The sequence below is a fragment of the Gekko japonicus genome, unplaced genomic scaffold (assembly GCF_001447785.1).
Source record: "Gekko japonicus isolate JY-2015 unplaced genomic scaffold, Gekko_japonicus_V1.1 scaffold1241, whole genome shotgun sequence".
Lineage (NCBI taxonomy): Eukaryota > Metazoa > Chordata > Lepidosauria > Squamata > Gekkonidae > Gekko > Gekko japonicus.
In genome coordinates, this window is record NW_015170314.1 from 318,764 (window position 1) to 332,094 (window position 13,331).

A 13,331-nucleotide genomic window follows, 5' to 3' on the forward strand; every position below is an offset into this window, starting at 1 on the left:
ACCACCAAAAGCAAGAAAGGAGTGGAGATTTGGTGGGGGGGAGGTGGGACAGCAACAGCAGAGCACAGCTACACAACTGGCAGTGAACGGGAACTTCGCCAAGACACCCTCCTTTCCCCAACATGTTGACCTGCCCTACACGCCCCCACTACATTCTCAACCACCCATGAGGACTAGAAATGTCACTTTGTGATGGGAGTGGTGGCATTTTATTAGGGAGGGGCCATGGCTTGGTGGTGGAGCATCTGTGTGGCCAGGTTCAATTCCTGGCATCCCCAGGTGAAAGGATTCAGACAGCAGGTGATGTGAAAGACCTGAGCTTAAGACCCTGGAGAGCCACTGCCAGTGTGAGTAGACAATACTGACCTCGAAGGTCTGATTCAGTATAAGGCAGCTTCATGTGTATATTCATCTAAAGACATGCATTCTCAAGAAATAATGGAATAAAGCCTAAAACAACAAAAAATTTAAATGCATTTTATCGAGATGAATACCATGACTTTTATTTTGCTAATGGCAGTACTTTTGTTTGGCGTTTTCTGCAACTAACATGTTTTGGCGGTCAGCTACTTGTCCCTAAGGAAAATCATACGAGATCCAACCAATGCTCTCTCTAAGCGGTGGACCCTTGTGAGCAAAAATTCTACTTTGTGAGCGACTGGCATTAAAGCTGTGAGCGAGCGATTTGGCTGCTGCATCAATGAGTTTGCTCTGGAGCCGTCCTTCCTGAGCTACGGCAAAAATGTGTGAGCTGTAGGCTAAAAAACTGTGAGCTACCTCACACTAAATCAGCTTAGAGGGAACACTGGATCCAACCCATTACCAGCACAAACCGTTAAGTATGATCTCGATCGCATTGCCACTCAGAAACCAGGGAGAGCGTTTTTGCACTGATCCTGACACACAGAATCCCAATGCGCGTGCAAACAATTCTGGAAACCCCAGCAGATTGGCACAGTCCTGTGAAATAAGATCATGGGATAAACTTGGGACACTTACCCAAACTCCTGGGGGACGTGTGGATTCTGCATGCCAGAGGATGGCGTTCCTCAGATGCTGAGCAGACGATGGCTGATCTAGCCAGGAGAGCCTTCTTCAGGAGAACTGTGTACAGAACAGACGCATGTCAGCCATGGCACAGTGACACACTGATTCCCCAATTCCAACCAACACATTCACAATGCTAGAGCAGTAAGTACCACCCATGTCAAGGTTAAGGAAAGGACTTTGGAAGAAAGCATACGAGGCCCTTAGGAAACAAGAACGTATAAAGTCTCATCCAGCGCAGATAACGTTTCGCATCCAGAGACTGAAAGCCAATACGCACCAGGAATTCGAATTCGCACCTGGAGGAGCACTACACTCAGGAAATAAGAACTTGCTGGTGGTCCCCGGCCTGAGAGAAGTCCGACTGTCCTTGACCAGGGCCAGCCAGGGCCTTCTCAGCCCTGGCCCCTGACTGGTGGAACGCTCTGCCGGAAGACATGCATGTTCTGTGGGAGCTGTTACCTTTCCGCAGGGCATGCAAGGCAGAGATGTTCTGCCGGGCCTTCGCTGGAGGACAGTGACAGGACTTCTTTTGGCACTCCCACAGAATTCCGCAGGGCCTGTAAGATGGAGCTCTTCCGCCAGGCTTTTGAGTAGGAGCCACCGCCACCATTCCATCGTCGTTACCCCCCATCATCGCACCTCGACCATCAATTGTGCGGGTATCAAATGGGGTGCGAGACGTCCCTGGATGAAGATGGGATGGCTGTGCTGCTAGGAGGTATGTCGTTGGTCTGGAATTAATAACATTTTCCAGAACCCCATCTTGCAACTAATGATTCTGTGACATCTAGAGCACCGACATTTTAGTGGTTTGTATTGTATTGTTTTACTCTGCTTTTATCTGTTTTAACTTTGGCACTCGTGCCTCTTTGTTAGCCGCCCTGAGCCTTCGGGGAGGGCGGGATATAAATCCAAAAATAAATAAATATAAATAAATAAATTCCCCATCCCTTATAACTCCTCCCCCCAGGATTTGTCCGCCATCTTATATATTGTATATACACTGCTTTTATCCACTAGCATGTATTGGACTGCTTAAGTTGGTTTTATATTGTGAATGTACGTTATCCTGTTGTAAGCTGTCCTGAGCCCTCCTTTAGGGAAGGGTAGCCTAGTCAATCCAAACAAACAAATAAATAAATAAATAAGTAAATAAATAAATAAAATTCAAGAAGGTGCAGTAGTGTCGTCTAAGGACCACCTGATATCAAAACACGAAACAGAAGTCCTTGGGTTTCCTTGTTCATACGTGAGTGAAACAGCCTACAAATTAAAGTGGGCGGGATTCTTATCAAAACTGACCCCCATCTCTGCAAAACAGAGAGTATTGGATGACTTCCGGACCCCACATTATTTGGAAGTGTTCCAAACTACCACACAGTATGCAATCCCACATTATTCCGTGTTGTACAAGGCAGGCAGGCACATATGCACGTCCAGTATTAAGGCTCCTTCGTGTATGCAGTAAGGGTAAGAATAATCTCTCTGCTGTTCAGAAGTGTAACACAAGGACACTTTGATTATCGTAACAATCACCACGGTAGTGGAATTGCAAACAGGCCATATCTTAATGCAGGATGTAACAAGCTGCAACACAAGATCCTCAACCTGCTAGTGGCAAGGTTAGTCAGACTGCATAATGAAGAAGAGTTGGTTTTTACACCCTGCTTTGTCTACTTTAAGGAGTCTCAAAGCAGCTTACGATCTCCTTCCCTTCCTATCCCCACGACAGGCACCTTGTGAGGCAGGTGGGGGCTGAGAGAGTTCTGAGGGAACGGTGACTGGCCCAAGGTCACCCAGCAGACTTCATGTGGAGGAAGAGCAGGGAATCAAAGTCGGCTCTCTCTCCAGATTGGAGTCCGCCACTCTACACCCCGCCGGCTCTCATGACTGCAGTGTGGCAATCCGGTTTACAAGCAGATGACTTTTGCATGCAGCTATAGTACAATTCCTCCTTGTCAAAGATTAGACATGCTCATAACTGGCTCCTGAAAGTCATCTGCTTGTCCTTTGCAAGGCGGCTCCCACAGGCATGTACTGCCCCTCTCCACACAAGGCTGCCTGTTGTCTGCACATGCACACACCCGCCAGATGACGCTTCGCATTCCCAATAGAGAAAAGCAATGTTCCCGCTAAGCTTTTGAGTCTTGTGAGCAGAAATCCTACTTTGTGAGCTACCGGCATTAAAATTGTGAGCAAGCAATTTGGCTCCTGCATCAATTAGTTTGCTCTGGAGCCATCCCTTCCTGAGCGAAGACAAAAATGTGTGAGCCGGAGGCTAAAAAACTGTGAGCTAGCTCACACTAACTCAGCTTAGAGGGGACACTGGAGAAAAGGGAAGGGGGAGGGAAACTGGCCTCTGCCCATGACAGGCAAGCACAACAGCCCTCCCCAAACATCCAACGGTAAAGCTGCAGTGTGTTCCCTGGCTTATACGTTAAACACACAAGAAATGGGGGGAAAGAAAGCCAAGGAGAAGGAATTCACAGAACCATTAAATGCAAAGCATCTACAATGAGAGAGAGAGAGAGTCTGTGCCTGATGTCCCAGCCCCAGAAGCCCAGGGATGACCTCTAGACTGGGAGGAGAGTAAGAGTCATCTTCAAAAGGACAACGCTGCCCCTCCACGTAGTAGTCAAGCCTTTGGCTCTAAATTAAATGAAGCTCCCACCTAGGAAGCAATGCTCCCTCCTCTAAGCTGTGGATTCTTGTGAGGAAAAATTCTGCTTTGTGAGCTACCAGCATTAAAGTTGTGAGCAAGCGATTTGGCTGCTGCATAAATTAGTTTGCTCTGGAGCCATCCCTTCCTGAGCTAAGACAAAAATGTGTGAGCCGGATGCTAAAAAACTGTGAGCTGGCTCACACTAACTCAGCGTAGAGGGAACACTGCTAGGAAGGCCCTCAAGGTGATATGGAAAGGAAGAGCTTCTCTATCCCACAGAAAATACAGTGGGGGAGGACCACAATAAGGACATCCTTTTTCATTTATTTAAAGAAATGGAACTGCTAAATGTGCGAACCCAGGTGCCGTGGCTACTCTCGGATACCAATGATCGTGTCACCCTCTCAGTGGCAAAATCCACAGGCGCAATAATCAAATATAAGAGAAATAATACTGAGTAAGGTCTTTTGAAATATTTTCTTTGGTTCTAATTAAGGTGGCTGCTTAAGGTGATAGCCGTATGAGCAGTACTAGATAGAGAGAGAGACATCCCTTTCCCCCACTCAAATACCCCTCCACGTCCATTAAAGCACTGTGTCCCCCAATAACGGGGGAAGGAGAGTGTGCATAAACACCAGGGCAAAGAGCCTTGAGGTGTCCTAAACACAAACATATGGGGCAGGGGGAGAGAGAGCAGGGCTTCCCTGGGTAAGAAACCGGTTTGGATCTGCTCACCCCATGCAGCATTTGGAAACACTATTAATTTAAATCATTTACACACCCGCCTCAGAACTGGAAAGGAGACCCAATAAAGAAACCCGGGCTGGAAAAGGGCAACAACACTGAAGACAATACAACAGTGAGAAGCTGAAAAGCCTTCGGGTGCCACAGAACTCTTGGTGGTGGTGGGGGGAACCTTGGCTGCAACTGCAATCTAATGCATAACAAGAAGAGAAGAGATTGGATTTATACCCCACCCTTCACTACCCAAGGGAGTCTCAGAGGGGCTTACAAACTCCTTTCTTTCCCCCTCTCCACCACAGACACCCTGTGAGCAGTGTTCCCTCTAAGCTGAGTTAGCGTGAGCTAGCTCACAGTTTTTTTAGCCTCCGGCTCACACATTTTTGTCTCAGCTCAGGAAGGATGGCTCCAGAGCAAACTAATCCATGCAGTAGCCAAATTGCTCACTCACAACTTTCATGCCAGTAGCTCACAAAGTAGAATTTTTGCTCACGAGACTCCTCAGCTTAGAGGGAACATTGCCTGTGAGGTGGGTGGGGCTGAGAGAGCTCTGACAGAAACTGCCCTTTTTCAAGAACAGCTCCGACAGAACTATGGCTTGCCCAAGGTCATCCAGCAGGCGCAAGTGGAAGAGTGGGGAATCAAACCCGGTTCTCCCAGATTAGAGTCCGCGCACTTAACCACTACACCAAACTTAACCATTAACCACTTAACCATTTGTGCTGGAAGCTGAAGCAGATAAAAGCCACCCTGCCCCAAGGAGCTCAAGATGGCACTCATGGCTTTCCCTGGGGTGGTGGTGGTGGAAAGTGCCGTCAAATCACAGCCGCCTTATGGTGACCCTGCAGGGTTTTCAAGGCAAGAGACTAACAGAGGCGATTTGCTCCCATCCACCAGGGCCGACCCCATTTAGCTTAGGGTTGCCAGCCTCCACGTGGGGCCTGGGGATCTCCCACTTTTACAACTGATCTCCAGCTGACAGAGATCAGCTCCCCTGGATATATACCCCGCCCTTCACTACCGAAAGGAGTCTCAGAGCGGCTGACAAACTCCTTTCCCTTCCCCTCCCCACAACAGACACCCTGTGAGGTCGGTGGGGCTGAGAGAGCTCTGACAGAAACGACTCTTTTTCAAGGACAGCTCTTATCAGAACTACGACTTGCCCAAGGTCATCCAGCAGCTGCAAGTGGAGGAGTGGGGAATCAAAACCGGTCCTCCCAGATTAGAGTCTGCGCACTCAACCACGACACCAAACAGGCTCTCTAACTAATAACTAAAAGAAAGAAACGTGCCCTGGACTGACACCACCACCACCCCTTCGAAACTGGCCTTGGGAAAGCTCCCATGCGCCATCAGAAAACACAAGGGAAATATAACGGACAGGGACTCTATCTGACTGCAGAGGAAAATTTCGGTTAACACAAAACGGGGGGGGGTCAGGAGGAATCATCCGCACTGAGGGCCCCCCCCCAATTCATCCCACCCTCCCTTAAGAAGAAAAGAAGAAGAGATTGGATTTATACCCCGCCCTTCACTACCCAAAGGAGTCTCAGAGCGGCTTACAAACTCCTTTCCCTTCCCCTCCCCACAACAGACACCCTGTGAGGTACGCGGGGCTGAGAGCGCTCTTGATGCTCTGACGGAAACTGCTCTTTTTCAAGGACAGCTCTGACAGAGCTTGTGACTGGCCCAAGGTCATCCAGCAGGTGCAAGTGGAGGAGTGGGGAATCAAACCCGGTTCTCCCAGATTAGAGTCCGCCTGCACTTAACCACTACACCAAAAAGAGCTCTGCCTCTACAAAGCGAGAGGGGGCACACTCCTCTCCTCTCCTCCCTCTCTCTCTCGAGGAGCCTCCTGGTCCCACCTTGCAGGGGTGGTGCGTGGGTGTACACGTGACTCACAAGGCGGGGGGGGCAGGCACCCTCCTCATGGAATCGTGTCCAACCCCCTTCACCCTCCCTTAGAGCTCTCCCTATGCAGAGCCAGACCTGCCCCCCCCCCGGTCCCACCTGGCCTTCGGCCGGGCCAGGAGGCGCTTCCGGTCGGTGCCTAGAGAGGCCCTCTGCGCCCGGCCGTTGCCCAGCCCCGGAGGAGGAGAGGAGCATGGCGGAGCTGGGCGGGGAGGCCGAGGCCGCGGAGCTGCAGCGCCTGGTGGCGGCCGAGGAGCAGCGGGCCCGATTCACCGCCCAGGTGGGACGGCGGAACCCCCCCCCCCCGCTTCTGTTTTTCAATTCTGTAGAGGAAAATGAATGTGATTTCAATCATCTTTCTCCCTTCACAACAACCCGGCGAGGTAGGCTAGGCCGAGAGGGGGGTGTGAGTGGCCCAAGGTCGCCCACCCAGTGAGCCTCGGTGGCAGAGAGCGGGATTCGAACCCGGGTCTCCTCCTCCCGTATCTTAGTCTGACACTCTCAGCGCTACCCCACGTCGGCTCTGACCGCCTTCCCCTCGCAGCCGAGGAAGGGGGCTCCGGCTCACCTGGGAATAGACGTGGGTAACCCTGGGGCGTGGTGCGGCCCCCGCTCCTCAGATCTGGGAGACTCAGAAGATGGAAGGGAGGCCGCCAAGGAAGGCCGTGCAGAGGAAGGCCATGGCAGACCATCCCTGCGCCTTCCTTGCCAGTTTGGTGTCATGGTTAAGTGCGTGGATTCTAATCTGGGAGAACTGGGTTTGATTCCCCACTCCTCCACATGCAGCTGCTGGTGTGACCTTGGGTCAGTCACAAGTTCTCTCAGAGCTGTTCTCTCAGGAGCAGTTCTCTCAGAGCTCTCTCAGCCCCACCTACCTCACAGGGTGTCTGCTGTGGGGGAGGGGAAGGGAAAGGAGTTTGTAAGCCGTTCTGAGGCTCCCGAGTGAAGGGCGGGGTATAAATCCAATCTCCTCCCCTTCTTCTGGAGCCAGTATGGTGAAGTGGTTAAGTGTGCGAACTCTGATCTTGGAGAACCGGGTTTGATTCCCCACTCCTCCACTTGCAGCTGCTGGTGTGACCTTGGGTCAGTCATAAGTTCTCTCAGAGCAGTTCTCGAAAGAGCTCTCTCAGCCCCACCTGCCTCACAGGGTGTCTGCTGTGGGGAGGGGAGGAGTTTGTAAGCCGCTCTGAGACTCTGAGTGAAGGGGGGGTATAAATCCAATCTCCTCCTCCTCCTCTTTTTCATCTTCTTCTTGCCTTGGAAGCCCGTTGCTGGGGTGGCCATAAGTTGGAAGCCAAGCAGGGCTGGTACTTGGAAGGGAGACCGCCAAGGAAGGCTCTGCAGAGGAACGCCATGGCAGACCACCTCTGCTCCTCCCTTGCCTTGGAAGCCCCTGGCTGGGGTGGCCATACGTTGGAAGCTAAGCAGGGTCAGTACTTGGGAGACCGCCAAGGAAGGCTCTGCAGAGGAAGGCAATTGGCAAACCACCTCTGCTCCTCCCTTGCCTTGGAAGCCCCTGGCTGGGGTGGCCATATGTTGGAAGCTAAGCAGGGTCAGTACTTGGGAGACCGCCAAGGAAGGCTCTGCAGAGGAAGGCAATTGGCAAACCACCTCTGCTCCTCCCTTGCCTTGGAAGCCCTTGGATGGGGTGGCCATAAGTTGGAAGCTAAGCAGGGTCGGTACTTGGAAGGGAGACTGCTAAGGAAGGCTCTGCCGAGGAAGGCAAAAGCAGACCACCTCTGCTCCTCCCTTGCCTTGGAATCCCCTGACTGGGGTTGCAACTTGCCGGCATTTTCCACACACCCACCACCTTTATGGCACCACCGTACTTTGGTACAAATGACACAGCTACTCCTTGGAAGTGTTCACAGCAGGCTGGATCCTGGGAGTACCCAGGAGGAGAAGTGCAGGTGGGGAAATTGATGGGCCAAAGGAAAGACACCCTAACTGGAGAGCCAGTTTGGTGTAGTGGTTGAGTGCACGGACTCTAATCTGGGAGAACCGGGTTTGATTCCCCACTCCTCCACTTGCACCTGCTGATGTGACCTTGGGTCAGTCACAAGTTCTGGCACAGCTGTCCTTGAAAAAGAGCCGTTTCTGTCAAGAGCTCTCTCAGCCCCACCCACCTCACAGGGTGTCTGTTGTGGGGAGGGGGGGGGAAGGGAAAGGAGATTGTAAGCCGCTCTGAGACTCCAAGTGAAGGGTGGGGTATAAATCCAATCTCTTCTTCTTCTTCTTCTAACATGATGCAGGGGGAAAAGAACCTGTGACATTCAGTACCACAGTGTATGGTGGTGTTGGTGGTGGCGGCAGCAGCTCCAACGGAGGCTAGGCCGTTTCATGGAAGAGAGGGCCTCAAGCCAGGGAAGATCAGCACAAGCCGTCAAGGGGTTGGAGTGGCTTAACTTCCCGTTTACAGAAAGCTTGTTCTTGACTGTACTGGCAATCCCTGGCCTAAAAGGTCCTACCTACATGCTGTCTTTTCCAGGCCACTAGAATTAAAGCCCTTCTCTGAAGTCTCATTCCTGAGATCCACCCTGATGTCTGGCCCTTAACCAGATCACATAAAGCGACTGTTGCAGAAAGTTGCAGTTCTTTAGCTTCTGCCCAATCCAGGGTTCTTGATTGATTTACACACATGCTCTTGCTGCACCCATAATTGGGAGCGCATCTCTTATACTAGGCGGCCTGGGAAAAACCCTTCATCCCTGGGAGCACTGAATGTCAAACCATCGTCACAGAGCTGCTTCCAGACTTTGTTTTGCTCTTGATTACTATGAAAGAGGTGCTGCTGACCAAAGATATTTGTGTTCTTCCCCCCCCCCCCCCCCCCTCCCCCCCCCCCCCCCCCCCGTGTCCCTCTAGGTCCACAACTTCATGGAAGTCTGCTGGGATAAATGCGTTGACAAAACAGGTGCCAAACTGGACTCTAGAACTGAAACTTGCCTGGCCAACTGCGTCAACCGCTTCATAGACACAACATTGTCCGTCACCAATCGCTTTGCACAGATAGTACAGAAAGGAGGGCATTGATGATGACCCCGTCCCGCACTGCATGGAGTTTTGCGGAGCCCTCCCTAATTAACAAAGTTGACACTGACCACCAACATCAGAAGCTCTACTTGATGGGAAGGTCTTATCACGATTATGAGACTATAACTGGCCCTTGCTAGATGTTGAACGTGGTCAGCGAGAGCAACGTCTGGCCTTCATGATGTTTAATAAATCACGAAAACCTTCCCAAGCAACTTGATCTAGTGGAAACTGGTTGCTTTGGTTTCCTTTGTCTGCACGATGAGATTTTTCCAGGTGGCAAATGGCTTGCTTTAAAATACAAGTGGTTTCAGAGAATGAATGGAAAACATGTTTCACGGGCGAGCCTGAAAGTGAAGGAGGGGCCTGTTGGCTCCCGCGTTGGGTTACTACTCAGTCATCTGTGTAGCCCCTCCCGATCTCAAAATTGGCCATACCACTCAAAACTGCAATTTGAAATTAAAATTGTTTGTATTCACAAAATGTACCACACACAACCATTCTGATGTAGCATGCCATGTTCTGGCACTGAGTGTGTTGTACAGGTGTACTAGTTTCCATTAAAACCAATTCCTTATCAAGTGTCTTTGTAAATGCATAACAATTATTCTGTCCAGTACATCTTGCATCATAGCAGCCTTAATAGCCCAGAGCAGCTACATTCAAGCCCAGTAGCATCAGAGAGACCAATGAGATTTCGGGGGTATGACCTATTGAGAGTCAAAATTCCCTTCCTCAAGGGCTTGTGCACTCAAATCTGGCTGTTCTGCAGAACAGAATAGCCCAGAGTAGCCTAATCTCATCAGAGCTTGGAAGTGAAGCAGGGTTGGTACTTGGGCGGGAGACCACCAAGGAAGATTTGGGCTGCTATGCAGAGGGGGGCAAAGGCAAACCACCTCTGAACATCTCTGGCCTTGAAAACCCTGTGAAGTGGAATTTCATAGAGTTGCCATGAGTCAGTTGTGACTCAGGGTCCGCAACATAACATGAGAAGAGCCCTGCTGGATCAGACCAGGGAGGGTCCCGCTAGTCCAGCCTCCCGTCTCATACAGGGGCCAACCAGTTCCTCTGGAGGGCCAACAACAGGGCAGAGAGGCCGAGGCCTTCCCCTGAGAAGAACATCAGAAGAGCCCTGCTGGATCAGACCAGGGAGGGTCCCGCTAGTCCAGCCTCCCGTCTCATACAGGGGCCAACCAGTTCCTCTGGAGGGCCAACAACAGGGCAGAGAGGCCGAGGCCTTCCCCTGAGAAGAACATCAGAAGAGCCCTGCTGGATCAGACCAGGGAGGGTCCCGCTAGTCCAGCCTCCCGTCTCATACAGGGGCCAACCAGTTCCTCTGGAGGGCCAACAACAGGGCAGAGAGGCCGAGGCCTTCCCCTGAGAAGAACATCAGAAGAGCCCTGCTGGATCAGACCAGGGAGGGTCCCGCTAGTCCAGCCTCCCGTCTCATACAGGGGCCAACCAGTTCCTCTGGAGGGCCAACAACAGGGCAGAGAGGCCGAGGCCTTCCCCTGAGAAGAACATCAGAAGAGCCCTGCTGGATCAGACCAGGGAGGGTCCCGCTAGTCCAGCCTCCCGTCTCATACAGGGGCCAACCAGTTCCTCTGGAGGGCCAACAACAGGGCAGAGAGGCCGAGGCCTTCCCCTGAGAAGAACATCAGAAGAGCCCTGCTGGATCAGACCAGGGAGGGTCCATCTTGTCCAGCATCCTGTCTCACACAGTGGCCATTCCAGTTCCCCTGGGGAGCCAACAACCGGGCAGAGAGACCGAGGCCTTCCCCTGAGAAGAACATCAGAAGAGCCCTGCTGGATCAGACCAGTGAGGGTCCATCTCGTCTAGCCTCCTGTCTCACACAGGGGCCAACCAGCTCCTCTGGAGGGCCAAAAACAGGGCACAACGGCCGAGGCCTTCCCCTGATAAGAACCTAAGAAGAGCCCTGCTGGATCAGACCAGTACTCCATCTTGTCCAGCATTCAGTCTCACACAGGGGCCAACCAGCTCCTCTGGATGTCCAACAACAGGTCGTAGAGGCCGAGGCCTTCCCCTGATGTTGCCTCCTGGCTCTGGGATATAACGTGGATATAAGAGCAAGCAAGTGGGCTTGTGCTGGAGGTGAGGCCGGACGAGGGGGCCCAGCTGGTAAAGCAGAAGTCCAGCAGGAAGGGTTGGGCAGGGGCAAGTAAATAGGAGCCAGGGAGGGTAAACGAGGTCCAGAATGGAGCCCCCAGTCTAAACAGCTCTGTTATCCTGAGTTAACATGAAGAGAATTACATGCATCCGTTATGTTGCCCCCTAGAGCGCTCTGGGAATTGTAGCTTGGAGAGCACGCTGAGGTGACTGGTGTGGCCGTCTTTTTGGATTACAGCCTTCCATACTATCTGAAGACGTGTGCGTGCACACGAACGCTTATGCCCAGAATTAAAGAAGAGGAGAAGAGATTGGATTTATACCCCGCCCTTCACTACCCAAAGGTGTCTCAGAGCGGCTTACAAACTCCTTCCCCTCCCCACAAGAGACACCCTGTGAGGTAGGTGGGGCTGAGAGAGCTCTGACAGAAACTGCTCTTTTTCAAGAACAGCTCTGACAGAACTATGGCTTGCCCAAGGTCATCCAGCAGGTACAAGTGGAGGACTGTGGAATCAAACCCAGTTCTCCCAGATTAGAGTCCGTGCACTTTGGTCTTAAAGGCGTCACTGGACTCAAACAGAAGCCTTCCATACTATCCTCTACAGTACACAATAAAAAAAAAACACCCGAGCCAAATTATGGTTGCCAGCTCCATCCACGTAACTTCCCAGGAGCAGCACCTGAGGAGGGTGGAGTCTGGGGAAGGGGGGTTCAGCTGGGATGTGAGGCCACACTCTACCCTCTGAAGCAGCCCTTTTCTACAGGGGAACTCATCTCTGCGGTCAAGATATCAGCTGCAGTTCCAGGAGATCTCCAGGCCCCACCTGGAGGTCGGCAGCCCTAAGCTAAGCCTCATTAAAAGATAAAGGTTCCCTCGCTCGAAAGCCAGTCGAATCCAACTCGGGTTGCGGTGCTGCTCATCTCCGTTTCAAAGCCGAAGAGCCAGCGCTGTCCGAAGACGTTTCCGTGGTCATGTGGCCGGCATGACTAAACACCAAGGCGCACGGAACGGAAAGCCTCATTAAACATGCCTCCAAATCCTTTGAAGGCTGCATTTCAATTTCTTAAGAAGAAGAGGAGATTCGATCTATACCCCACCCTTCACTCGGGGTCTCAGAGCGGCTTACAGTCTCCTTCCCCTCCCCACACCCTGTGAGGTAGGTGGGGCTGAGAGAGCTCTTTCGAGGACTGTCCTTGATAACAGCTCTGACAGAACTATGGTTTGCCCAAGGTCATCCAGCAGCTGTGAGTGGAAGAGTGGGGAATCAAACCCGGTCCTCCTAGATTAGAGTCCACTCACTTAACCACTACACCAAACGGGCTCTTTAGTGCTACTTGTGGGGGTGAGAGAACAGCCAAAAAGTGCTGTTCTCCTTAATTGCATAAACATTAATTATACCCTGCCTGGCCCTCTCTTCCCTTCCATCCCAGAACTGCCTCGGAAGTGGAATGTCTGCCAGTCAGAGATTGCTTAGACCCAGAGAGAAGAAAGGAGAGCTTCAACACTGGCCAGTTCTCAGTAAAGAATAGTTACAAGAATGGGCACAGTAATAAGACCAATGAAAAAAAGGAAAAAGAACTGTGACAATTTAGCGCTTGTTAATATATTCATAAATCATAATATACAATAACAGAAAATAAGTAATATATATAGTGAGTGTAGACGGTGGTCTCCGGAATGGTGTGCCGTTTCGACAATGATCTTCTTCTGAACAAGGATGCGTACATAAACTGTCTTTCAACAATTCATTTCTCTTGGTGACGTATTGAAAATATACTGTTGATTCACTTCATCATAAAGCTATG

At 51.4% G+C, this 13,331-nt stretch overlaps 2 protein-coding genes across 2 annotated transcripts in view; one reads left to right on the forward strand and one right to left on the reverse strand.

The window, feature by feature from the left end:
* SDHD (succinate dehydrogenase complex subunit D, integral membrane protein) overlaps positions 1 to 6,559 on the reverse strand; it is a 29,012-nt gene extending 22,453 nt beyond the window's left edge. Inside the window, exons 1-3 of the mRNA XM_015418013.1 lie at positions 6,469 to 6,559; positions 4,494 to 4,646; positions 1,000 to 1,104 (exon numbers count right to left, since the gene is read on the reverse strand). Of these exons, the coding sequence (XP_015273499.1) occupies positions 1,000 to 1,104; positions 4,494 to 4,646; positions 6,469 to 6,559 (349 nt within the window). The remainder of the gene's footprint in view (positions 1 to 999; positions 1,105 to 4,493; positions 4,647 to 6,468) is intronic.
* On the forward strand, positions 6,514 to 9,927 carry TIMM8B (translocase of inner mitochondrial membrane 8 homolog B (yeast)). Its single transcript, XM_015418017.1, has 2 exons — positions 6,514 to 6,644; positions 9,230 to 9,927. Exons 1-2 carry the CDS (start codon positions 6,558 to 6,560, stop codon positions 9,395 to 9,397), a joined length of 255 nt encoding a protein of 84 aa, XP_015273503.1. The 5' UTR covers positions 6,514 to 6,557; the 3' UTR covers positions 9,398 to 9,927.
* The last annotated feature ends 3,404 nt before the right edge of the window (positions 9,928 to 13,331 follow it).

What these genes read in the sequence shown, in the direction of transcription:
- TIMM8B (XM_015418017.1), top strand. Translation starts at nt 6,558, where the DNA reads ATGGCGGAGCTGGGCGGGGAGGCCGAGGCCGCGGAGCTGCAGCGCCTG. An exon ending in GGGCCCGATTCACCGCCCAG is followed by an intron (nt 6,645 to 9,229) that starts GTGGGACGGCGG and finishes GTGTCCCTCTAG; the next exon opens with GTCCACAACTTCATGGAAGT.